The sequence below is a fragment of the Capra hircus genome, assembly GCF_001704415.2.
Source record: "Capra hircus breed San Clemente chromosome X unlocalized genomic scaffold, ASM170441v1, whole genome shotgun sequence".
Taxonomy (NCBI): Eukaryota; Metazoa; Chordata; class Mammalia; order Artiodactyla; family Bovidae; genus Capra; species Capra hircus.
In genome coordinates, this window is record NW_017189517.1 from 13,612,294 (window position 1) to 13,638,347 (window position 26,054).

Sequence of the window (26,054 nt, forward strand, 5' to 3'; positions counted from 1 at the left end):
ATATCCAAGGCCCTCTTTGGTGGGGGGGAGGGGCCAAGCAGGAGCCTGGCCTCTAAAATGCATAATCCATATTTAAGGGGCTGGTTGATTGACACAAATAAGGAATATTATAGGTGGCTTAGTGTGGGGCGGGAGAGGTGGGGAGAGCAAAGGGAATCTTTCCTGACACCTTAGATCCTTTTGCATGAGATCAGCCTTATGAAAAAAGAAAGTTATTCTTGGCCAACTCCCCTCACCCCCAACTCCCACCCAGGCCCCACCCACTGCATGCACTGATATCCAGCTCTCAACTGAGAAGGACACAACTGAAGACTGCCATTGGGCCCATAGTAGCTCAGGCGCTAGAGAAGGGCAGGGAGAGGGAAGACGTGAAGCTGCGGGGGCGGGGGGGGGGGTGAGTCGCTCATCCTTGTGACCCAGAATATCTCCCCCTCCCTGTAATGATGAGCTTGCTTTTCCATAAGGGCTTTCCTTTGATTCAGAGAAGGGGCCAACCAATGAGAGAGGGGCATGTTAGATTATTTTGGGGAAGGGCTCATGCCAGGAGGGTTCACTTTTACTAGGCGCCAAGTAGCCCCAGCAACCAGTGTCTCCTGTACCAGCAGCAGCTCCGGAGCTCTCCCCCACTCGTCTGCCTCTGCCGCGCCTCTGCCCACTGCACAGCCATGAGAAGGCAGCTCCGGTCCAGAAGGGCCCCGGCCTTGCCTTACGGTTATCGCTACAGACTTGTGAGTCCTGGGAAGCAGAATATTTTTTGCTGTCCCTTCAGAATGGGCTGGGTGGGGGGTGTGTAGGTCATGACTCACGGCTGCTTCTCTTTAGGATGGGCAGGAACAGTGAAGTTTAAGGAAGCCCAGGGTTTCAAGCATGAGCAGTGACTCCTGAGACCCCATTGCACCCTGAATGGCTAGACTGAAGGAGGAAGCCCTCCTCCTGTGCAACAAAGATAAGGGCCAGGGGAGATGCCAGAGAATGAGGGTGTCTTCTACAATGTTTTTGTGGGAGTCTAGAATTTGAACAGACCTTTGGAGTCTGGGAGTAGAGGTTTCACTCCAATAGCAAGAAATGGAGCTAAGAGAGAAGGGAAGGGAAAGAGGAAATGAAAGGCATTTGCCTACCCAGTTGTCTCAGTCCCTTTGGGTGGGAGCTTCTGAGGAACCCAGCTACTCTTTTTCTAAAGCTGAAATTCCAAGCTATAGCTAAAACCCTGGAATACTAGATAGAGCCTGGGAGCAGTCCTAGACATCGTTTCTCTAGAATCCCTCATCACATAAAGGAGACTGCTGTGGCTCAGGGCACGGGAGGTACTGGCCATTTACTGGAGAAGCCGAAGTGAGAATGCAGGTTTCCTCACTTCTCATCCTATGCTCTTTCATATTTGCAGCATGCAACTCCCTAACCCTCCAGCACCCATGGCCTTCCTGCCTGCCACCCCACCCTGCCCAACACTCACACACCCCACCTTCAATGTCACCATTTATCTCCAGGGTGCATTAAAATTGTCTTTGAACCCAGAGTTTCCTTGCATTTACTTTGCTAGAAATCATGAGTATATGCCACATGCCGGGGTTTTTTTTTGCTGGGAAGTATATTCTGAAATCTCCCCCAGAGAGGGCTGTGATCTGAGCCTCAGGAAGAAACAAAGCTTAATCCATTTTTCTTGGTGAATGGCCACTCCCCAACCAAGGAGCTAACTGGAGACTCTCAGCAGCCAGCAGAGGAAGACACAAATTCTAACCCCATACCAACCTGTGGAGGGCTTCTCGTAACTTTCTAGCCACGGTTTGTAGAGTCTCTCTTTTGACATTCCCCAAAGTCCCTTCCAGTTCTCAGAGCAGTCACAGTCTGTAAGGCATAGAAAATCATTCCTTATTTGGATTCTTTTCTCTATAATGCTGCTAAAGTGTTGTGTACAAGTTTAATTATCTGTCCCTCGTTTTGGATTTTAAATGCATCAGGGGATCTTGCTTTATCGGGAACACTTGATCACGTTTACAAAGAGAGGATTTGATACAGTGAATAATTGTGTGCTAATGTCTCTTTCAAAACTAATCAACCATTCGAATGTTTACAGGGTGTCACTCAAGGCAGGGCACAAATTTATCTTCCGGGTCATACTGTTTGTTTATGTATTTGTTTATATGTTTATATATTTAGAATGCTCAAAATGGAGCCATGTTCTGCCCTTCAGACTCTTTCCTTTTAGGGCAACACCACGGCCCCAGCACACACCCACTCTTCCATCTCTGCACACTCACACACACTATCACAGGAGGTCAGTGCCACTTTAGGAAACAGACAAAAACAGGCCCTCTCATTACAAAAGGATTCCCTACTGGGTTCCATGAAACACTGAGCTCCCCCTAAAGTGCCCCTCTTGTACAGTGTGAGGTTCTATACCTGGAAGCTGGGGCAAGGGGGAAAGATATTTGCAGTTCCTGAAGCCCAGGCAGTGTGAGAGCTGTGGGGAAATTAGCTCTGAGAAGGTTAATTCTTCCCGGGAGGGTAAAGCTTTAATGACAAGCCATCTTTAATGGGATTATCGTGAGAGCTCATATCTACAAATAAGATCAGGCAGAGGCCAAAGCCAGCTGCCTCCTCTGTGGAGCAGGGGTGGAGGGCAGGCAAAACAGGCGACTAGGAGAGGAAAGGAGATTTTCCCGAAAATATAAAGGGAATAGAAACTCCTTCACCTTGAAATGTTATACTTCAAATTCTCCAAGATTTTCAGTTACATCAGATTCTCTGGAGGCCAGGATGACTGACTACCCACTACAGTCTGGATGAGCGCCTAGGCGAGGGCATGGTTCAGGAGTTTTCAGCCAGGCAGTTATCACTGATGTTTGTTCCGTGCCCACTGGTTACCTAGCTGCAGGCTCCAAGCTGTGGAGGGCCATCAAAGAGTTAGAAACTATGGCCCCGTCCCACCCACCTCCACCCCAGGTGCTCAGAATGTAATTCTGGAGGTCAAATGGGTACCTATGTTCACACACAAGTGAAAGAGATTTAAGAACATGTATTAATCTGTTCAACATTGAGTGATGGAGGTTTATTTTCCTAAGCCTTACCCCGTGAGTCCTTGTCAGAGTTAGAGATCTCCAGTTGTGAGCACCTTCAGCCTCTTGGGAACACAGAATCTAACACATTGCTGTGCTCTGTCAGTCTGCTCAACCACCTCTCAGCTCTTGTGCTCAGAGTGGTAGGGGAGAAACATCGTCAGGGATATTGCGAGACATGGGTTCGGAGTCTGTTCTATCGTTGAACTAGCTGCGTGATTCTGGCTACATCCTGTTGCCTCTCTGGGCCTCACGTGGACAAGTGAATCTTCAAGGTCCCCGTCAGGTCTGATACACGCGTGACATAAGACTGTACCTTTGAACAAATTCGAGAGCAATTCAAGAGTGCTTGTAATCAAGAGCTAGACAGCACTGGGCAGACTGAATGCTGAGAGTAGAGCCTTGTCATTCTGCATCACTTTTACGGATCCTGAACAATCCAGCTCTCTGGCCCACCCCGCCCCCCATGTCAGCCCTTTCAGCTGAGTGTCCTCTAAATGGCCTTTGAGGAATCAGGCAGGGAGAGGGCGGCATGGAGCCCCTGGCCTCTATCATTGGACACATCCCCCCAACAGGTGCACAGGCCCTGCCGCTCTTCAGATTTGGACAGCACAGAGAAGGGAGGGTGGCCTCATTTTCTGCTGCTGCAATGAGCCTTGGCAGACCCACAAAGAGCAGAGATCCAACTCGCCAGCCTGTGGCTGGGAGGCATTTGAAATACCATTTGGTGAAGTCTGGGTTTTTCTCTTTTTTGTTTAATTTTCTTAGAACCACTTGGAGAAGATTACAGTTTCAGATCTCAAGTAATGGCTGCAATCAGTCAATCAACAAATATGTGCTGAGCATTTCCTACGTGCCCAGATTTCTGCCAAGGGTACGGGCTTGGGGGTGGGGAAGACGAAGGAAATATCAGTTGCTGTCCCAGCCCTCAGGTGGTCTGTCCAACCTGCTTCTGGCAGGCAAGGTTCCAGCGTGGGCAATAGTCAGAGAAGGAGCAAAAACTGCACCCCTAATCTCTTTTTTTCTGTGAGGAAGACAGTCTAAGTTTTGAGGAGGGGTACAGCAGCTGGCTTTTCCTCCTGATGTCTATTCCAAGCTATTTTTAGCCACAACTTAGGATGGTGAGGGTGAGCAGCTGAAAGCATCCAGAGTGTTAGGACAAAGCTGCCGTGGACTGAGAATGTAGCATCACAGACACAAGTGTCTAAAACTCCTCCATCCTCCAGTGTTGAGCTCAGTCTGCCCTGACAGGCCAAAGTTAACGGGAAGCCATGGCCCCAGGACAGAGTAATGACATGAACAGTCCTAGGGGAACAGCCCAAATGCCTGCAGCTGAGAATAACACTTGCACCTCTATGGAAAGAATATTGGGTCAAAATGGGTCATAGAAAGAATATTTCCTGCAAGAGAACAGAGAGAAAGAAATCTGCCTCTTGTAACAACAGGTATGTTTCTGGGTAAGTGGACATCTGAAGCATCTCCAAATATTGAGTTGTTTTTCATTTATTTTGACTGGTGGGATGTGCCATGGGAAATTTTCTTTTCCAAAAAAAGGGGTTGTGTGTTGTCACTGTTTCAGGATGATCAGGATGAAGTGAACCAGAACTACTTAGCGGATGAAGAGGAAGAAGCAGAAGAGGAGGCTAGGGTGATGGTGGTACCTGATTTGGAGGAGGAGGAGGAAGAAGAGGAGGAGAAAGAAGAGGAGGAGAAGGAGGAAGAAGATAGTCACAGTCAGGAAACAGACAGTGCCTGGTGGCGGAAACTGCAGATTGTGAATGAATACCTGTGGGATCCGGAGAAAAGGACATCTCTGGCCCGAACAGGTCAGAGTTGGAGTAAGTCCCAGTGGTCCCAATGCCCCAGTCGGGTGTCCTTTGCTTTCGGCTTGGCGTCCAGGACTCCTTTACCACACGTTGGATGGGCTTGTCTGCAAACTTCTCTTAGCTCTTCACGTAACCGGATCAACGCCTAGGGAAATAATGGGCAGATCTCATCAGAACAAACTCCAAGTGGGTGAACAGACGATTGTGTAGCTGAAATCCACTGGGCTCAACAGCATTTTGTAGTGCAGAAAGACAGTAAGAATGAGATGAAAAAGCACAGATTTTATGGAAGCCCCAGCCCTGTCATTTTCTATCTGTAACTTTGGGCTCATCATTTATCCTCTCTGAGCCTCAGTTTCCTCACCTGCTAAACAAGAAGCAGTATCTCCCTTTCTCTCTCACAGGAGCAGCCTGAGACTCTGATAAGATATGAACATGGTAAAATCGAAAGTATTACGCAGAAGACTATTCCTAGGATACGAGACTCAGGTCCCTGCTAACCTGACCAAGTGTTCGTACAGTCTCATCATTTCACCCCATAATGTCAGAGAAGGATAGCTAGGGCTGCCACTGGCCCCAGGTTGTGGGTGCTCTACGGCTCCAGGGTGTTAAGAGAGAAACGGGTTAAAGGGATCATTTCTAGCGATTTAAGCCCAAGCTCCTGTATTTCTTGATCCATGGCAGAATTGCAGTCCATATGCAGCCACCACTTGTTACTTCACAGCTTCCCCAGCACTCCTCTCCCAGGGTCCCTCCTACTCACCTCTTGAACTCTTAATGCTGATGCTTCTCAGGAGATTTAGCTTGTGGTAAAATTCACACTCGCCACACTCTCTGCACATCCCAGGAAAAGAGCAGCTGCTGGTCTGAACTCAGTTAACCCGTGGAAGAAAAAACAGATAAGTCTATGCGTGAAATAAGAGTCCCCCAGTGCCAAGAGTCTACATTGCTGAAGCTGACGTCCATGCCTTCTAAAGGCCCCTTTAACTGAGAATTCTCTCTTTTGTAGCTGATGTTTCTAGTTCAGCTCAGTCAGGGTGAAACGGCCAGACCCGCTTCCTGGAATTGGGAATAGCAGGTGTGGGGCTCCAAACAACACCCACCTCCCTTCACCCCTCTTCAGTTCCCAGCCCCACCCCTGCCCATCCCTCGAACTCTCAACTCTCGACTGGAACAAATGTACCTTTCAAGGAACATTCCAACATTCTGGAAGCTGCAGACAAATGCAGGACACTCACTGGGGCTCCAAAAGGGGCACAGCTGTCTCTGGCTTGCCTAAAGAGGACTGGAAAAACAGGCCTTGTGAAATGCAAGTGTGGTTCTGGGAGAGGAAGCCCTGTGTTAACCCTTAAACATCCATTGGAACTTAACCAGATGAGCTGACCCAAATTGTGCCTGCGGAAAAGAATCCACAAGCCAATACGTGGGGACAAGGGAGGAAGGTTCAAGTGTCCAGGGGAGATGTGGCAGTGGGGACACTGCACATCCAGGCCTCTGGGAAGCGGGTCTCAGAAGGCTAACCCTGGGCAAAGGGCAAATAGTGATGTTAATGCCCAGGCCACCACATGCCTTGCTGTCCTCTTGCTTGAGAACTAGGTGCCAATTAAGCACTTACTAACCCTGTCCAGCCTGGACGCCAACAGGACAGACATATTTACCCAGCCTGTTATTATATTCTGGGCTTTTCCTCTTATAGGTGGGCAACTTCTATTGATAGGAGCTATATGTTATTTTATTGGGTACTGACCAGAAGTCTATGAGGTAGTAATATTATTGTCCCCATTTTACAGATGCAGAAACTGAGGCTTAGAGAGAGTAAGTAACTTACCTAAAGTGACAGTTAATAAGTGGTAGGACTGGGATTCAAACCCAGGTTGGATGAACACTGGAGTTCCTTCTCTTGCCGGAACACCACACTGTCTTCATGGACTCTAGCAGTGAGCAAGGCCCTGATGGGTAAGGGCCTCAGGACCTGATGGGGTATTTTAGTGGAAGGACTGAAGAGTTGGGATTGCAGGTATCTTGTCTATTCAAGATATAATCATCTATCCAAGCTTGGGTGGGGCATTCAGGGGCGAACACTGGATTACCTAGAGGAGCAGCCCAAGTAAAATTTGGATATTTGGAGCAGAAAAGGTTGGAGGGATCAATGGGTTCGGGTGGGTACAGTGCTTGGTTTTGCTGGGGGTGGGGGTGGTGCAGTGTAGCTGAGACAGCCTATCACAGGCTCCAGGGCACAGACTCCTGGGCAAAGCCGAGGGGACACATTGCTAGTGCCATTCTCCCATCTACAGCTTCCCAGCCACACATCCTGGGCAAGAAGGAAGATGTCTCCAGGGGAATGTACCTGTCTTCTATTGCTTTCCTTTCATCCATGAAACTGAGCCTTCTGGTCCCCCAGGATGTTTCCTGCTGTGGATGGGTTGCCAGGATGAGGACAGGGGTAGAGCAATGGAGAATGGAGGAGGAGGCAGAGGGCACATCCCATGAGGCCAGCCAGTGGGCACCAGCCAAATACCACAGGCACACAAGGTGCTGCTGTTTCTTCTCCGGGGACTCCAGCTGAAGTGAGGTGTTCGTATTCCAGTTCTGTTTTAGTGCATCTTAGAAAACATAAAGGTTCACCTCCAGTTAAATTCCTAAGGAACTTTTTTCTCCTTTTCCTGACTCCTTTTGGGGGCCGTCAATTTTATCTGGTTCATGGTTCAATTTAAAAATTGACATTTGGATTTGGTTTGGGGTACAGCAGAGTTAGGTAGTTTGTTCCAGTTTCCAGCTCATGATATGGTTCAAATCCATAGTTCTGACATCATGTCACTGCTGTGAGAAGAGTTAGATGCTATTTTCTGAGACAGCCCCAAAGAGGGGCATGCTTATTCACTCATTCTGTGCTGCCTAATCCCGGGGCAAACCTGGTCCTGATCCAGCCCACAGAGGGAGAATTCACACAACTGTGCCTCTGGAAACTATGGCAATAATAATATTAACAGTGATGAAGAGTGTCATATATAGAGCACTGAGTGTCTGCCAGGCCCTGTGCTATGCTATTTATATGCATCATTCAGTGTTAAGAAGTCAGTACTATTATTATCCTCTTTTTACAGATGAGGAAATTGAGGCCCAGAGAGGTAAATAGCATGTCTAACATCCAACAGCTAGGAAATGGTAGCATCAGCACAGGATGGAAGGAAAGGCTGAATTTCAAATATTGTTAGGGACACAGATCAGAATACGAGGGAAGTGCTAAACTTATCACTGTTTTATCTGCAAGGAATCGGGGGTGCCCAAAGGTTCTATAACTTGCCAAGTGCACAGTTAGAGCTCACAGGTGGCAGCTATCAATAAGTACAGCTGCCCCCTCCTTCCTTCCCCATCCTGTGTTAGTGTTCTTTTTGAAATCAGAGTCACTTAAAATTTTGCCAAACATGAATAAGATTTGAAGTACATAAAGTGAAACCTTGCTTTGCCTTCATTAAAGGCAAGTCCAGTGGAAATGAAGCAAAAGTTTGAATTATGGGCTATGTGAAAAGAAATGCTGTTTTCGTCACTTGCAAATATATATAATCACTGGAACCAAGTGACTAGAACTCTTTAGGACACCTGCTTTAATGAATAGCAGAGAATGATTTGTACATAGGATATCGCCCATAGCCCAGAGGACTCCCAAGCAATTTGCCTTCTGCAGTACTTCAAACTCTGTTCCCCTGTAATCTCGTTCATGGTCATCATTTGCTCAGCAAGCCCTTCCATCGGAGATGCTGTAAAGGTAAAACTGCAGTCAGACCTCTGACGCAATTCTCACCAATTTCAAATCGGTGAAATCTGAATAAGCAAGGACATACTGAATCTGGGGAATTACAAAAAAGCCATGTCACGTGTTAGCACTGGTTCTGATTCGTGAGTTCAAAGGCAAATGCAGGGCTTATTGGCCAGCACTGACCCCCCCTCCTCTCTGATTTTTCTGCAGGCCTGATCTTAGTCATTTACTTCTTCTTCTATGCCTCCCTGGCTGCTGTGATCACCCTTTGCATGTACACGCTATTTCTGACCATCAGTCCTTACATGCCGACCTTCACTGAGAGGGTGAAGCCTCCTGGTGAGTGCCCAAATACCCTGAGCTGTCCGAACACCCTGGACAGAAATCTGCTTGCACGGCATGTTTGGCCTCAATTAACTTTGGCTCTTCCCGGTAATGACTTAGGGATTCAATTATTAGGAGTAAAAGTAAAATGGTACTTGGCAGATTATGGTCCTTTTCATTTTGATTGCCTGGGAGGGGGTTGGGGGGAATGGTTTCATGGGAATCGATACAAAAAATTATCCCAAGAACGGGTTAATATATCCAAGACTTGTTTTCATTGCCAGGAGTTATGATCAGACCCTTCGCCCATAGCCTTAACTTCAACTTCAACGTTTCTGAACCTGACACTTGGCAGCATTATGTGATTAGTCTAAATGGCTTTCTCCAGGGTAAGTGCCTCTGAATGGTGAGAATATCTTTGGAAAGGTGATGGGTGGGAACTCAAAAATCACTTGGCTCTGAAATCCCAGTCTTAACTAACACTGCCCATTCTGATTTTTCCCCCTTGCATCCCCCTCAGCACCTGTAGATACAATCAAAACTATTGTGGTTTGTGATTGTATGTTGCCTTAAAGCATATAAAGCCAAAGATGGTAAGTTATATGTTTATATGAAAGCATATAAGCCAGTAAGGTGATAAGTTCATTAGGACAGAGAACTTGCTTTCTCTTCTGGAATACCCTAGAGCACCTAGTTATGTCCTGGACATATCCAGATGGCTCAATAATGATCAATTACAAAAGATAATTCTGGGGTGTGGGGGCAGGTGGTGATGAGAAAAGGAGAGTGTTCTCCAGAACTGGAAGACTCTTATCTCTTGTGTTTTCTCAAGGTGAGAGAATTCATTTCTTGGAGACGATCCATCTTAAAGGCTCTGAAAGAGCCTTTATTTAAGGCTCTTTATTTAAATAGCAGTCCAAAAGGGAGTTGGAGGACAAACCTCTGGGTGGCACTCACTCCAACATTTTGATAGCCAGTGTTTTCAAGATGCCTATCTCTATAGTATCATGAGATAACGTTCTCAGGGGCAAATGAATGGCTTTCTGAGAAGCCCTTACACAGGGTGAAAACTGAGGTAGCAGCTTGGTTAAGGTTAAACATAGAGCCCACAGTCTCTGTATTTCTCCAGCTATCAAAGTAAATCCATGGGTCAACTGCACCTATTATTTGTGGGGGAAAAGCCAGTTAGACTGGTTTGGTTGTCCTGGCCTGGCTGAAGGCAAGTGATGGGGGTGGCCTACAGAACATGCACTGAACTAAGAGGATTTTCTTATGTGATAGGAAGCCTTGTTTAAATGCATAAATGTTGTCACTGAACTTTAACCCTGCATCGCAGAGTCTATTGTCCCCATTTTACAAATGGGGGAATTGAGGCTCAGAAAGGGGAAGAAATCTGATCAAAGTTTTCCAGTAGCTGAACCAGTGTTTCAATTTAAACCCTTGCTTCTGTTCTTGACACGCTTGCTACTCAAAGTGTGAGCCAGGGACCAGCAACATCAGTATCACTTGGGAGTTTGCTGGAAAGGGAGAATCTCAGGCTCTACCCAAACCTGCTGAATGAGGATCTGCAGGTGGTGTTTACACCCTTTAAAGCTTGAGAAGTGCTGCTTTTTACAATTCTTTGCTGCTGCCATATGACCAGGAATTAGAAACTCAGCTTTGTGTCAGTGTCATTTTGATTAAATCTGAGATTCAGAATCCTCACCTGTAAAATGAGAGGGGCATGGTTCTTTTTGAATCCATGGAGTCCCATTTTTGGCTCCCCAAAATATTTTGGGCATCATAGCCAGCACAATATCGTCTCTTCTTTCAAAATGCTTGTGAGCTATTGCAAATGTATTATCAGAATCTCTGCTGAGGAAATTCCTCTAAGACAGCAGATGCAGAAATATCAATTCTGACCTGATGACAGAGGTGGGGAACATTAGAAAAGCATTGGATTTTTTAGTTCCTAAGTGTAGATAATATGCCCTGTTTAAAAGGAACACATCTCTGAAATAGACATCCCAGAGTATCAATTTCATTCCTGTGAGGACAGAGATTTTGCAATAAGGGTCATGCCCATGTCACATTATTTTTAAAGGAGCACCCTCAAGAGAAACAAAGAACACGTGATTAGAGTTTCTATTTAGAAAGTTATTTGAACATAGTTCTTGTTCTTCAAAAAAAGATTTTAAAAAGAGAGAGATTAAAACAAAACCTTGAATTGAATGTAGATTTGTCAAAGGAAAAATAAAAGCTTAGCCATAACTAAGATTTAAAATTTAATAGAATAAATTTAAAATTCCCAGTTGCTTCTAATATCAAGCCCAAGTCACAGTCTGTCTAGATAAGGGTCCAGCAGTACTTCTGGAGTTTTACCTCTGGTGGCACAATCTCCTCTGAAAAACTGAGCTACTTGGAACATAAATGCATGGAGGCTGGATCTAATAGGACTAACTGGACTTCATCATTGAGAACCAAACTGGGAATAATGTAGTCATTTCTAAAGCCCAGTTCTATGGCATCTAGTAGCCCAGTCAGCTCACAGGTGGACCTTTTCAGCCCTCTCCCTGATACCTGTACCTTGAAAGTGAAAGTCGCTCAGTCATGTCAGACTCTTTGCGACCCCATGGACCCCAGTCTGTGGAATTCTCCAGGCCAGAATACTGGAATGGGTAGCCTTTCCCTCCTCCAGGGGATCTTCCCAACCCAGGGATCGAACCCAGGTCTCCTGCATTGCAGGCGGATTCTTTACCAGCTGAGCTACCAGGGAAGCCACGTGTACCTTGTGCACATGCTAAATTCCACACAAGGAAAGGGACACTGACTCTGAGTGCCTCGGTTCTCAGCAGACAAGACCTCACCCCCTCAACCTCTCAGTGGAGACCCTACGTTTGTCATTGTTTCCTGTCTTTCAACCTAAGTTTCTATTTTTCAGCACTAACTTCCCTCTATAAAGAATGAGCTGGTTTATTTCCTCCTCTTCTTCCTCCCGCTTCCTCCTGTTCCACAACACAGTTTTCACCTTCTCGCATTGGGTGCCTCTGATCAACCTCAAAGAGAGGTTTCCTAGACTGAACTTAAAGAGATATAACCCCCGTGTTTTGCTTCTATGTATACTCCATGCCTTGATATGACTCAATCCTTCTTCCCAAATCCACCTACTATGCGCCTCTCCCAGAAGTATTAATAGAAGAGGCAGCCCTCCACGTTTACAATTTACCATGTCAGAAAAGAAATAATGGAAAATAGAGAAGAGTTATAAAGCAACAAACATAATACAATCCAGAGATGGATATGGAAGAAGTTCCAAGAGAATGAGAAGCAAGGGGACAGGCAATCCAAGTGGGCTAGGGGACTAGCCCAGAAGGCTTCTTGGAGAGATGTTGTTGAAGGGCCTGGGGCCCCTGACGCCAGGTCACAGTGTCTAAGACAGAATGAGTGGGCTTTCAGAGGAGCACAAGTAAGCTGGGGAAAGGAAGCCAGGGAGGAGAGCTACTGAAAACCTGGCCCTCTCTGCAGCACCTAACGTGACCCTTTGCCACCCCTACGTACTTTAGGTTACAATGACAGTCTTCAAGAGGAAATGAATGTAGACTGTCCCCCGGGCCAGTACTTCATCCAAGACGGTGATGAGGATGAAGACAAGAAGGCCTGCCAATTTAAGCGCTCCTTCCTGAAAAACTGCTCTGGCCTGGAAGACCCAACTTTTGGCTACTCTACTGGACAGCCTTGCATCCTTCTAAAGATGAACCGGGTATATTGAACCATGATACTCTGGTGATGAAAAGTGGATGAGTTGGGTAGGAAGGCCCTGGCCACTCCACGTCTCTTGGGTTCTGTCTTTATACACTGTTAAGCTTGGCCATTTTTACCAAGAGCATCAGTAATACAAACACCTGGATAAACCTACCAAGTAATAATTCCTTTTCTCCCTGAACATTTTCTATTTGGATTCTTCTCCAGCACCCCTGAATCTGCCCTTGGATGCCTGTATCAGGAATGAGATCTTGAACTGTTTGGCACAGGGGACTGACATGAAGGTGGTGTGGGGGGCAATTCTTATATCACAAGAAATACATTTTCCTCCTCTCCCGCCATGCCTTGGGGTGGCAGAGCCTTATCAGGCATGCTGTCCTCTTGACACCATTACGTTCCTTACACCTTCAGGATAATCTTGCTGCAATTGCCATTGTATGAATATCAGCCACAAATAAAACAAGGAGTAAGCTGAGCTGTGTAGCTTTGAAGATATTTTGCATCTTCTGCTTTCTGTAACATTTCTGAGAGGACAAATAGATCAAGTTTGTGCCTAAAGAAGTGATGACTCTAGGGGGATTTAGAAAAGCCCTACTTTTTTACTGTCAAATCTGTTAATTTTTTTTCTTTTGCTAGATTGTTGGCTTTCGTCCTGAGCGTGGAGACCCTGTGAAGGTTTCCTGCAAAGTTCAGGTAAAGTGCCCCTTTGAATAAGTACTGTTAGCACACCTGTTTCGTGCAAAAAGGTGGGTCATCTCTTCCAAGGGCTTAACCTGGACGGTTAGCTAAGGGTCAGGGAAAGGGTTAATCTTTTCATAACTACGCCTCCATTTATACCTTCAGTCCTCCCTGTTTCCAGAAAGCATTCCATTCATGTGTATTCGTGTGTGTGTGTGTGTGTGTGTGCTGATTTATACCTGTGAAAGCCAAGGACTGAACCTCAGCTAAGGGCCACAGCAGGGAACAACAATGTGCCAAGTCATTAATTGGGATTCTGTTTACACTTTTGCTTTTAGCTCTAATTACTTGTTTCTTTGAACTAAACAAGCGGCTTTCATTAGAGTCATTAGTCCCTGGTTTTAAAACTGAATTTCACTTTTTGCAGCAATGACCAGTGGCACTGGGTGCTGCAATAGCAAATGACTACAAAGGAAGTATAAACAGAACTCCATTAATATGCTAATTAACTGTCCTTCAAGGGACCATTAACTCCTATCTCATCTGTGCCAATTAGCTCCCTTGTAGGAAAAAGCCCTAGATCTTGGGTTTGCTTCTTAAACTGGCAGTAGCTGCCTCCTGTTTGCTAACAGCCACTGTACCCCCAGTCCTGGGCAGATGTCTTACAAATAAGTGAAGCCAGGGAATCCCATTCTCAGTACCAGAAATGCCGCTCAAAACTCCAGTCTTGATGGTGGCAGATCAGAAAGCAACAAAAGGTGGCATTTATTCAGCAGTAGTTCACATTCAACAAGAATTTATGAATCACTTATTAAGTACCAGGTACTCTGCTTGGTGTTGGGAGTGCCAAGATAAATATGAATGTGTCTCTGAAATCAAGGCAGTCAAGTAATACAGATGCAGTGGGGACATTAAGAAAGGAAATGTTAGTTCCACATGGGAGGTGATGACACTGAAGATGTGCTTTGAAAGGTCAGGCCATGCTTGCCCAGTGACCAAGGTAGGAAAGACGGTCATTCTGTTCACATATACGTGAACATGTATAAACATACACACATGAGAGGTGTGACTACAAACGGTGGAATTGATTCCACACACCATTCACCAAAAATAAATTTCATTACTTTTTAGAATATAAAAATAAACCATGAAGATGAACTCAGTCTTAAACTAGCATAGTAACTGGATTGAGTCCTGCTTAGAGTTCCCTAAGGAGATCAAACCAGTCAATCCTAAAGGAAATCAGTCCTGAATATTCATTGGAAGGAATGATGCTGAAGCTGAAACTCCAATACTTTGGCCACCTGATGGGAAGAATTGACTCACTGGAAAAGACCCTGATGCTGGGAAAGATTGAAGGTGGGAGGAGAAGGGGACGACAGAGGATGAGATGGTTGGATGGCATCACCAACTTGATGGCTGTGAGTGTGAGCAAGCTCTGGGAGTTGGTGATGGACAGAGAAGCCCGGTGTGCTGCAGTCCATGGGGTCACAAAGAATCAGACATGACTGAGCGACTGAAATGAACTGAGAGTTCCCTAGTGGAAGTCATTCATTTTTCAGCTTACATCGAACCTTGCTGAGAACTGTCTTTTTAAAAAAAAAATTGAGTCATTATACATTCTATAATAATCAATACCAGTCAAATCCACACCCACTTGTGGAAGTCAAGCAGGATGAAGTAATTACTAGAATAAATGAAGGAGAATTCAGTTTATACTAAGCCATTATAGTATATTGATAGAAGTAATCACATGACCCGAGTGAGTGATTTGCTTGTAGTGATTCACTATTTGTCTCTTACTAACCTCCAGACATCGGCTATCTAGGGCAAACCTAATGCATGGGCAGAAAGCCCTGCCTGATATACTATGATGAGGGTCAGTTCAGTTCACTTGCTCAGTCGTGTCTGATTCTTTGTGACCCCATGTGAAGCACACCAGGCCTCCCTGTCCATCACCAACTCCCAGAGCTTACTCAAACTCATGTCCATTGAGTTGATGATGCCATCCAACCATCTCATCCTCTGTCATCCCCTTCTCCTCCTACCCTCAATCTTTCCCAGCATCAGGGTCTTTTCAAATGAGTCAGTTCTTTGCATCAGGTGGCCAAAGTATTGGAGTTTCAGCTTCAGCATCAGTCCTTCCAATGAATGTTCAGGACTGAGTTCCTTTAGGATGGACTGGTTGGATCTCCTTGCAGTCCAAGGGACTCTTAAGAGTCTCCTCTAACACCACAATTCAAAAGCATCAGTTCTTCAGTGCTCAGCTTTCTTTATGGTCCAACTCTCAACATCCGTACATGACTACTAGAAAAACCATAGCTTTGACTAGACTGACCTTTGTTGGCAAAGTAATGTCTCTGCTTTTTAATATGCTGTCTAGGTCAGTCATAGCTTTTCTTCCAAGGAGCAAGCATCTTTTAATTTCATGGCTGCAGTCACCATCTGCAGTGATTTTGGAGCCCAAGAAAATAAAATCTCTCACTATTTCCATCGTTTCCCCATCTATTTACCATGAAGTGATGAGACCAGATGCCATGATCTTGGTTTTCTGAATGTTGAGTTTCAAGACAATTTGTTCACTCTCCTCTTTCACTTTCATCAAGAGGCTCTTTAGTTCTTGTTCGCTTTCTGCCATAAGGGTGGTGTCATCTGAATATCTGAGGTTATTGATATTTCTCCCGGCAATCTTGATTCCAGCTTGTGCTTTATCCAGCGCAGCATTTCACATGATGTACTCTACATAGAAGTTAAATGAGGGTAAACTTGTTTATTTAGTCATTCCCCCTTTGCTTATCCTCCTGACCCCACCCCCTCTAATGAAGCCCCTCAGAGAATGTGGTCAGAGACACGTGTTTAGGTGAGCCATGTCCAGGCTGTGTCCCTGTGCACCTGGTTTGACCTCCACCGGAACTGAGCACACCACGTGCATGGTGTTGCAGAGTGGGATTTGCAGAGCATGCTCTAATTTACGCCTGCCTCGGCTCCAGAGTCCAAGGCTGGGTGCCAGGTCCAGTATGATTCTTTGCAGAGGGGCTGGCATGGTAGGCCCTCTTGCCAGAGCAACACCAGGTACCGCAAGCCCTTTGGAGCCCCTCGGAGCCCTTCCGCCTGAGTCTCCAAGGAGCCAGCACAGAGCTACACTGAGAACCTTCAGCCTCCCATGTCTGGGCCTTCTATTCAGAATTCTTTGAACTGCAAAGCCAAAGCCCAGTCTTTACCTAGAAACACTCCTCTGGCAATAAGTCTGGCCTGAGCTATGCCTCACTCTGCTTTCCTGATCTTCCTGAGATGCACACACAGTGTTTCTATCTGGGCCTCAGGCCCCTTTAGCTCAGGCTCCAACTCAGGGACCCAGCACCTAATACATACTTGCTTCTACTTACAGAGAGGTGACGAAAATGACATCCGATCCATCAATTACTACCCAGAGTCGGCTTCTTTTGACCTCCGCTACTACCCTTACTATGGCAAACTGACTCATGTAAGTCTGTATTTCCCTTTAGTCTTTGCTGTCAAAAAGGGCTCAGAGGCAGGGCTGGCTGGGATCAATGAGAATCAGGGAGCAGCAGGTAGTAATAGCAATGGGGTGAACAGTTGCTGGCCCAGACCAGGAGTTCACTCCACCAATTCCTATCCCAACCGCTCCTTGCCAAATCTGAAGGAATCTCAAACATGGTGTGGCCTCACTCCTTCAGTTTACAGATAGAAAAATGAGGGTTCAGAGAGAGGAAGTGACTTGCCCAAGGTCACACAGCTAATTAGTGGCAGAGCCAGGAGCAGACTAATCACTTAGCATTGCACTCAATGATGCCCAAATAATCGGGTTCCTTTTTCTCCTGCTTGGAGTCTTGGGGCAGTGAAGGCTTCAACGCCAGCTTGGAGACTTAATAAATACTAGTTCTGGTTTGATTCATGGTCTGATACCCAGAAAACCATATCATGCTGAGTTAGAACTTCTTCTCCCCAGAGGACAGTCAGACAACTGACACTGACTTACGAGAGAAACGTGTCATTTCCCCCGAGTCCCAGGGCAGAGAGAGCATCTCAGTTGCTTCAGCTACCTGCGACTTGGCATCATGGAATTTGCACAGTCTCCTTTATGGAGGTTATTCCATCCTGCACTGACCATCCAATCACATCCATCCTGCTGTCCTTCCCCACGCCCCCTCCCCTCCCCCCCACTTGGAATTCATTGTTCTTCCACCTACAGGTTAACTACACCTCCCCGCTGGTGGCAATGCACTTTACAGATGTAGTGAAGAACCAAGCGGTGCCTGTGCAGTGCCAGCTGAAGGGCAAAGGCATCATAAATGACGTCATCAATGATCGTTTTGTGGGTAGGGTAATCTTTACTCTAAACATAGAAACCTAAGAACTTTGGGGGGCCACTCCCACCAGTTCTGTTTCTGTTTTATTTCATGTTACCCTGGTAGCACCTGAATTCTTTTCTTCAATCAGGACACAGCCAGATGGACACACCTGAGACAGTAGACCATTTTTCCTTGCCTTTGACATATGTACAAAATGGCATTGTGGGAACTATTTGATTTTTAAAGGTAGTCTCTCCTGATGACAAATAGATGATATTCGTTTCCTTTTCCCCCAGTTAAAACTAAAATCCATACTTGCTGCTAGAAGTCTTATTGTAGTGTAAACATAGTATCTGATAAAATTCACAGTAGCCATGAAGGACAATTTCTGTAATGATTATAAATTCATCATGTTTTCTAAAAATGTGTTGTTTTTAGAGGTGAGATTCCTCCCAACCAGGCTGATAACTAACCCTTTTTGTTAACCTGCCTGGCAAGGTCCTGCCCTGAGAATCACCAAGCAGACCAATCCAGAATACACCTAGGGCCACCATGCCCAGGGAACTCTGTATCCAAGGGTGCTTGTGAAATAGGCTTTCTTGGGCAACTAAACACTGCTTCACCAACTAGGTTATCTCCAACTGGAACAGAAGTCATTGATAACTGGATGTTGTTCTGGGATAGACCAGAACATAGACTTTCCCTATGACTACTTTGGGGAGGTGAGGCCCAGTGCAACTGGGGAGAACACCTACCACGTGGATGTGACTGTTACTAGATTCCTTGCTTTATGGTGTAGTCATCCAAAGGCAAATGTTCCCGTAGAAAGGTTGTCTCTGCTTCAGGCAAAGGAAAAGACAAGGATGATCTCCACCACCTAATTCTTCTTGGGCTATTTGTTTGCCAGCAGTGTGATGCTCTTTTGAGACCTCAGGGATGGGTGTGTTGACCACCCTCTCACACCCTCTGCTACACCTTTGGGGACTGAAGTCAGGGTCTCCCAACTGATACATGGTAAGACAGAAATCTCCTGCCAGGCCACCCTATATTCAAGTCCCATTAGCCAGCTTTTCATTTTCTTAAAAAAATGGTATGAGGCAGATGTTTATCCAGGTTGTGGATCAGCCAGGCTGCTTTGTCTTATCTTTGGCCATATGACCATTCCGCTGCTTGTCTCTACTAGGAAGAGGGCTGGGACCAGGAGAAAAAGAGAGTGTTAGAGAAGAGTATAGTGTCTCAGGGTCCAAAGCAAGCTTAAAGGCCACCTGGAAATATCCAGAGTCAGAAGCTCCTCTACAGTGTTTACCTTCTCCCAAAACAGGGAACTGACAGTTTGGTAGTGAAGACAAACAAGGAAAGAAGTAACTACAATATAGTGTGACAAGAGTTTTAATATTAGTATGTGGGAATGCTATGGGAACATGAGGAAAAATAACTCAAGCTGAGAAAGTAGCAGAGGAAATTTTACATGCAAAGTCACAATCATGAAAGACCATGGTATGTTTGGGTAACTGTGAGCAGCTCATGTAACTCGAATGTAAAGGGCTCAGAGCAATGGCAGGGAGGGGCAGTGGACTGGGCTAGAAAGGCATACAGGTACTGAAAGAGGCCTTCGAGTTTTATCCAGTAGGAGAAAAGGAGTCATTAAAGCATTTTATGGGCTTCCCAGGTGGCTCAGTGATAAAGAATCCACCTGCTAAGCAGAAGACACATAGGAGACATGGGTTCAGTCCCTGGGTGGGGAAGATCCCCTGGAGAAGGAAATGGCAACTCACTCCAGTATTCTTTCCTGAAAAATTCCATGGACGGAGGAGCCTGGCGGGCTACAGTCCATGGGGTCACAAAGAGTCGGACATGACTTAGTGACTAAACAACAACAAACAAAAGCATTTTATGCAGGGAAGCTTTGTGATCATACTTCCTTTGCAGAAAGAGCACTTTGGCAGCCACATTGTGAAGGGTGCATTGCAGAGGGACAAGACTGGGGAATGGGCAGTGAGGCAGAAGAAATCAAGAATGACACTAAGGTTCTGAGCTTGGCAAGAACCACTGGGATGGTGATACTGTCGATTAAGACTGGGAATACATGAGTGAAGCAGGATTGGAGAGGAAGATGTTGAGATCAATTCTGGACATTTTAGGCTTGTGATTTCTACTTGTCAGACACTGACGTGGAGCTGTAAATATAAGTGGGTTGGGGAAGAAGGAAATCTGAGGACAAAAACAACATTTGTTTAAGTGAACTCTCTTAAGAAAGTCCACGGTATTTAATCATGGGAATTTGAGCCACTTATGTAAACATATCACAGCAATCTGGTCTCTCAGGTAGCGCCTCTCTCTTGGCTTATGGCAGAAAGGACTGCTGCTGCTCTTTGGAATCTCCTTCCCACACACCTTTCCAACTCTTAGTGACAGTAAAGGGGGGGCTGACTGCTATTAACAAGTGATTCAAAGACATGCGACAGCAGATTTGTGGAAAATACAAAAAACAACGAAACTGTCTCCCCTCAACTCTTTATCTTACCAAATTCGACTTTCAAAACTAACCTTTAAAAAGAAACCAACTTGAAGATAACAACTTGAAAACCTCCTAACAATCAGCTCAAATGATCAAAGTCTCAAGATTTAGTAGTAACAGATAATAGAACAGTAGATCTGGAAAGGAACTTAGAGAGCGTTTAGTGAAAACAACCCGCATTGCATCTGACTCCAGGTCCAGTGCTCTTTCTACTCTGAGCTGCTGCTTACCAGGAAGTACCATCTTTTAAAAAATCAATGAATGATAGATGTCCCAAACATTTTAAAACATATGTCAAATTTGGGTTAGAATAGTTAACATTTCACAGGAATTCAACTGGTGCTATATATTATACATAATACATGATCCTGTTAAATACGTTGACTATTAAATAGACAAGGAATTATGAATCTTTTGTCATACAGTATTTCTCATTCAACAGAATCCATCATTTCCACAGTTTCAAGGCAATATTGAATAGAAATAGGATACTTGGGGATGTCAGCCAGGACATTTAAAAATAGCTTTATTATACAGAACTGGATATTATATTTATTAAAACTGGATTCTAACAATTGAAGAAACTTCCAGTGGATTAATTTAAATAGTCCCCTAAATGGTGCTGTATCAGGATTTGATTTGTATACCATCTGTTGCACTGTACTCGGTTTTACTTGATTGTCAATGAGAAATACTACTTCCAAATGCCTTCATGATTTTTGTCCATGCTAGACTTAGGATTTCTTTTACTTCTTAGCCCTTGAAATTATTATTCTAACGTTACCTTTCTTAGGCATCTGTTTGCTGGGAATCTTCATGTAGAAAACATTAATATTGTCTTGGGGAGATGTTGACAGCAATAAATTAAAATAAAAAAGGAGTGTATGATTTCCTCTTTCTAAACTGTACCACTGATTTCCCCACAGGAATATTGGGCAGACATGTGGGTGGAAAACTTGACAACTGACAGCCTATTAGTTTAAGACTTTTTTTTCTTCTCCCTCCCATCTTTTTTTCCCGACTCTTGTGATTCGGCCACAGGAGAATGAAACTAAAAGTTGTTCCATTTCTAAGCATTTTTCCTTTTGCAACACTCATGCTCCAGTTTCTTGGAAGACTATTTTGTCAGAGTAAACTGCCTTTCTTCATCAAGGTTGAGTTTCTGGTATAAATTATTGTTTGTTTGCATAGGAGAAGAACACGACGAGAAACTTTGAGGCAGGGAAAAGGAACAGAAATTCAAAGAGAAACTGCAAGTTAAGTGACTTCAGGGCACATCTGACCACGGACTGTCTCCCAGAGCAAATCTCTAGTGGTGATTGCAGCTAAAGACAGAAATATTTCCATTCCCTTGTTTGACTCAGAGGCTAGGCTGCAGTAGGAACCCCTTCTTTCTTTGCAAGCTGCCCTGGGCTAAGGTCTACTAGGCAGATATGGTTTGACTGAGGGGAGGTCTATGATCCCAGTGTATTTCCCCCATCTAGGTTCTGTGTTAGAGTCCTTTTTCCTTACTAATTTCAAACATGATAAAGCAGTTTAACCAAATCATGCAGAAGTGTGATTTACAGTGTGATTTTATCCAGGCAGAAAATAATTTTGGGTGTCTGTGTAGGTACTGAGGGGTGTGAGGGGGGCTAGGATAGATGGAGGCAAAGGGCAAGGAAAATGGAGTTGAAATGCAGAACAGCCCTGCCTACTTCACACAGTTCTTTAGTTGTAGGCTAGGAAAGAAGAAAAGCTGATAGAGGGATCGAAAAGGTTTAAGAAGGATGTGGTAGGCTCTCAGTCTGACAGCCCTGTATTCAAGATATACTTCTCTGCAGGCCCCTGATTAGCCATAGCATCAGTTAGGATTCCAATAAGAAATAGACAGCATGTTGACAAAATAGAATAATTGGTAGAGGATTTATTTACAAAGAGATTAATTATAAATGTGTCAATGTAGGGAACAACAAAGAATAGCACAATAAACCAGCCTGCTGCTGCTGCCGCTATGTCGCTTCAGTCGTGTCCGACTCTGTGCGACCCCATAGACGGCAGCCCACCAGGCTCCCCCATCCCTGGGATTCTCTAGGCAAGAATACTGGAGTGGGTTGCCATTTCCTTCTCCAATGCATGAAAGTGAAAAGTCAAAGTGAAGTCGCTCAGTCGTGTCCGACTCTTCGCGACCCCATGGACTGCAGCCTACCAGGCTCCTCCGTCCATGGGATTTTCCAGGCAAGAGTACTGGAGTGGGGTGCCAAACTCTTAACCTTCCCTAGGCCCTAAGGGACAGGGTTAGGAAGTGGTTCCCAAAACCCAGAAGGACTGAGTAGGGTATAGCTGACCACCTCGAGAGAAGTGGTGACCTTGCTGGAGAACTAAGCTCTCTCAAGGTGACCTAGTAGGTAGGGAAACAGGAAAATAAATACCTTGACTTAATCTTCCTCCCTCCTTCTGATCGCCTGCTGGTAATTCTCATTGCCCAAACCCAGCCAAAAGTTAGACGGCAAGTAAGCCCTCTGGTGTGGTCCATACAGGTCAGTCTCCCAAGGAAGAAAGCAGGGTGGAAAGGGGAGGGGGGACTACTTTTGGAGCATCAAACACAAAACATCTAGCACAGCCACCAAGATTTTGAGATTCTGAGCACAGACTCCTGGGAGCCTGGTAGAGTGCTAGAACCATCTACTGAACTGACTCCAGTGACCAGGGCATTTTGTCTTCATGCATACTCTGCTCCACAGCTTTGGGGTCAGAGGCAGCAGGCTTTCCCATGATAGAAACTCTTTTCTCTGTTCTTTAATATTCATTCCCTTTTCCAATTTCCTCCTTCATACTTTCCTAATCTGGTATCCTTTGGTATGTCATTTAAAACTCTTTTGCTTGTAAGTCACAAAACAAATGAATAAAAACAATCTCAAATAGACTTGAGGATAAAAAGAAATTTACTGAATCATATAACTAAAAAGTCCAGGTCCTGGTTACTTTGGTTTCAGGCATAGCCAAGTCTTGGAACTCTATGTCATTAGGAACCAGTCTTTCTCCATCTCTCTATACTGCTTTCCATCATGTTGGCTTCATTCTCAGGCTCCACAATCAAGATATGTACAATGGCTGCCAGCACTATCAGGCCTATGTCCTCAAAGGCTAATTTTCCTTCAAAAGGCTTCCCTGGTGGCTCAAATGGTGAAGAATCTGCCCACAATTTGGGAGACCCGGGTTTGACACCTGGGTAGGGAAGATCTCCTGGAGAAGGGCATGGCTACCCACTCCAGTATTCTTGCCTGGGGAATCCCATGGACAGAGGAGCTTGGCGGGCTATACAGTCTATGGGGTCGCAAAGAGTCTGGCACAACTGAGCAACTTATCACTTTCGCTTTCCCTTTGAAAAGGTAGCTTCTCTTCCCTGATAGTTCAAATAAAAATTTTGAGTCTCTCATTGGCTTGAATTGGATTCTGTGCCCATCCCTGAACCTACCTCTGTGGCCACAAGGAGAAACTTTTCTAATTGGCCAGGCTTGAGTCACATGCCCAGCCCTGGAGCTTGAGATGATATCAATATCACTCAGCTTGCCTGGAATGAAAGTCAGGGCGAGGTGATCCTCCTGAGGAAAACGGAAGTGATTTTACCAAAGAAAGGTGAACGAGTGGAAGATAGAATAGCTGTCCACTGCATTTTGTCAGTGTCCTGTCAAATCCTACATCTACTTATGGTTGTTCTTGTACTTTTAGACTAAAATCTTTTCAAAATTTTAACATTAAGGTCTCCAAAGACAGTCCTTTCACTCTACTCTGGCATTTTGTCAATACCTTTGGCTTGGAAAAAAAGCAAGGTGGAAAGAGAGAGAAAGAAACCATCTTGATTTATTCTACTTTGTCTTTACCAAAGAGAATTCCATAATTTAAATCTGCATTCAAAGCCTGGCTTCCATAAAACATTTTCTTCTCAGAATAGAATGATACAATCTTCATAAAATAGTTATTAATAACTTGAATCATAAAAGTATTTGACTTGCATCAGAACAAATTTGTTCACAAGTAAGACACAGGATGAGGGTAACATCCTTTCCCTCCCCTCCAACCCTCTGACTGATGACATCATCTTGTATATAGAAAATCCAAGGAATCTATTAAAAGACTATGACAGCTAGAGAATAAGTTCACTAAGATTGCAAGATAAAATATCAGCACAAAAAAAATGATGGTCTTTCTCTGTACTAGTGGTGAACAATTAAAAAATGAAATTTAAAAACAATTCCATTTATAATAGAATAAAAAAGAATAAAATATTTAGGAAAAGATTAACAAGACAAGTGTAAGACTTACACACTGAAAACTACATAATATTGTTGGAATAATATATAATGGAAATAACCCCAATGTCCACCAACTAATGAATGGATAAACAAAATATAACATATCTATACAGTGGAATATTATTCAGGCATAAAAGGAATGAAATACTGATCCATGCCACAGCATGGATGAATCTCAAAACATTATGCTAAAAAAGCCAAACGCAAAAGATCACGTTTGATTCCATTTATATGATGTATTCAGAATAGGCAAATCCATAAAGACACAATACATCTGTGGTTGCCAAGGGCTGGAAGGAAGGGGAATGGAGAGTGCCTTTTAATAGGGATGAGAATATCTATCGACATATCACTTATCTATCTATATATCCATCTATATAGAGAGGAAGAGAAATTTCTGGGTCCTATGGCAATTTTATGTTTAACTTTTTGAGGAACTGTCCAACTGTTTTCCAAAGCAGTTGTACCATTTTACAGTCCCACCAGCATATGAGGGCTCCAACTTCTTTATATCCTTTCCAACACTTTTATTATTTTTTTCTTATTATAGCCATCCCACTGGGAGTGCAGTGGCATCTTATCATGTTTTTTTAGAATATATATTTATTTAGCTGCTCTGGGTCTTAGTTGCAGAATGTGGGATCTAGTTCCCTTACCAGGAATCGAACCCGGGTCCCCTGCATTGGGAGCTCAAAGTCTTAGCCACTGAACCACCAGAGAAGTCCCCTTATCATGGTTTTGATTTGTATTTTGCATTTCCCTGATGACTAAGGACAGAGAGCATTTTTTTTTTCTTCTGCTCATTGGCCATTTGTATATTTTCTTTGGAGAGATGTCTATTTAGATCCTGTGCTCATTTTTAGTTTGGTTGTCTTTCTACTCTCCATTTGTTAGGGTTATATACCTTTATCAAATACAAGATTTGCCAAAATCTTTGGAGCAAGTTGTGAACTTAGAAAGTGTGAGTCTTCCAACTTTGTTCTTCTTTTTAAAAAAAAAAAACATTTTTTAGCTTTTCTGCATACCTTTAATTTCCATGTAAATTTTTTGACCTGCCTGTCAATTTCTTCAAGAAAGATTCTATTTCAATGGTTGCTTTAGAGTTTATAGCAGGTTTTCTCAATCTCAAAATTGTTGACTTTTTGGTCCAGGTGATTCTTCATTTCAGGGACCATCCTGTGCATTTGGAACGTTTGGCAGCATCCCTGGCCTCTACCCAGTATACATCAGTTGCAGAAACCAAAAATGTCTGCAGACATTCCAAAATGTCTTCCGGGGTCAAAATCACCTCTGATTGAGAACCACTGGTTTAGAGTATATATCTTTAAAATCATAATCTACCTTTAAGTTATATCATACCACTTTACATATTGTATATAAACCTTACCATAGAATCATATGTTTAACTTCTCCCCTGTGGGTTTTTCTGCTATTGTTATCATACATTTTACTGATTCATATATCATAAGCTGCTCAACACATTGTTATATTTTTATTTAAACAGTAAACTATTTTTAAATATTTCAGTAATAAGAAAAATATATAT

At 44.3% G+C, this 26,054-nt stretch overlaps 1 protein-coding gene across 6 annotated transcripts in view; it reads left to right on the forward strand.

Moving 5' to 3' along the window:
- The first annotated feature begins 455 nt into the window (after positions 1 to 455).
- Positions 456 to 26,054, forward strand: part of ATP1B4 (ATPase Na+/K+ transporting family member beta 4) — a 46,862-nt gene continuing 21,263 nt past the window's right edge. For 2 of the 6 annotated variants that reach the window (XM_018044272.1, XM_018044275.1), the window contains exons 1-8: positions 456 to 728; positions 4,636 to 4,894; positions 8,850 to 8,978; positions 9,248 to 9,352; positions 12,506 to 12,702; positions 13,341 to 13,397; positions 16,771 to 16,866; positions 17,596 to 17,722. In XM_018044272.1, the coding sequence (XP_017899761.1) occupies positions 666 to 728; positions 4,636 to 4,894; positions 8,850 to 8,978; positions 9,248 to 9,352; positions 12,506 to 12,702; positions 13,341 to 13,397; positions 16,771 to 16,866; positions 17,596 to 17,722 (1,033 nt within the window). In that variant the 5' untranslated portion in view covers positions 456 to 665. Of the gene's footprint in view, positions 729 to 3,088; positions 4,502 to 4,635; positions 4,895 to 8,849; positions 8,979 to 9,247; positions 9,353 to 12,505; positions 12,703 to 13,340; positions 13,398 to 16,770; positions 16,867 to 17,595; positions 21,092 to 26,054 lie in introns of those variants that run through there. The other 4 variants (XM_018044274.1, XM_018044273.1, XM_018044276.1 and 1 more) reach the window with 4 other exon arrangements.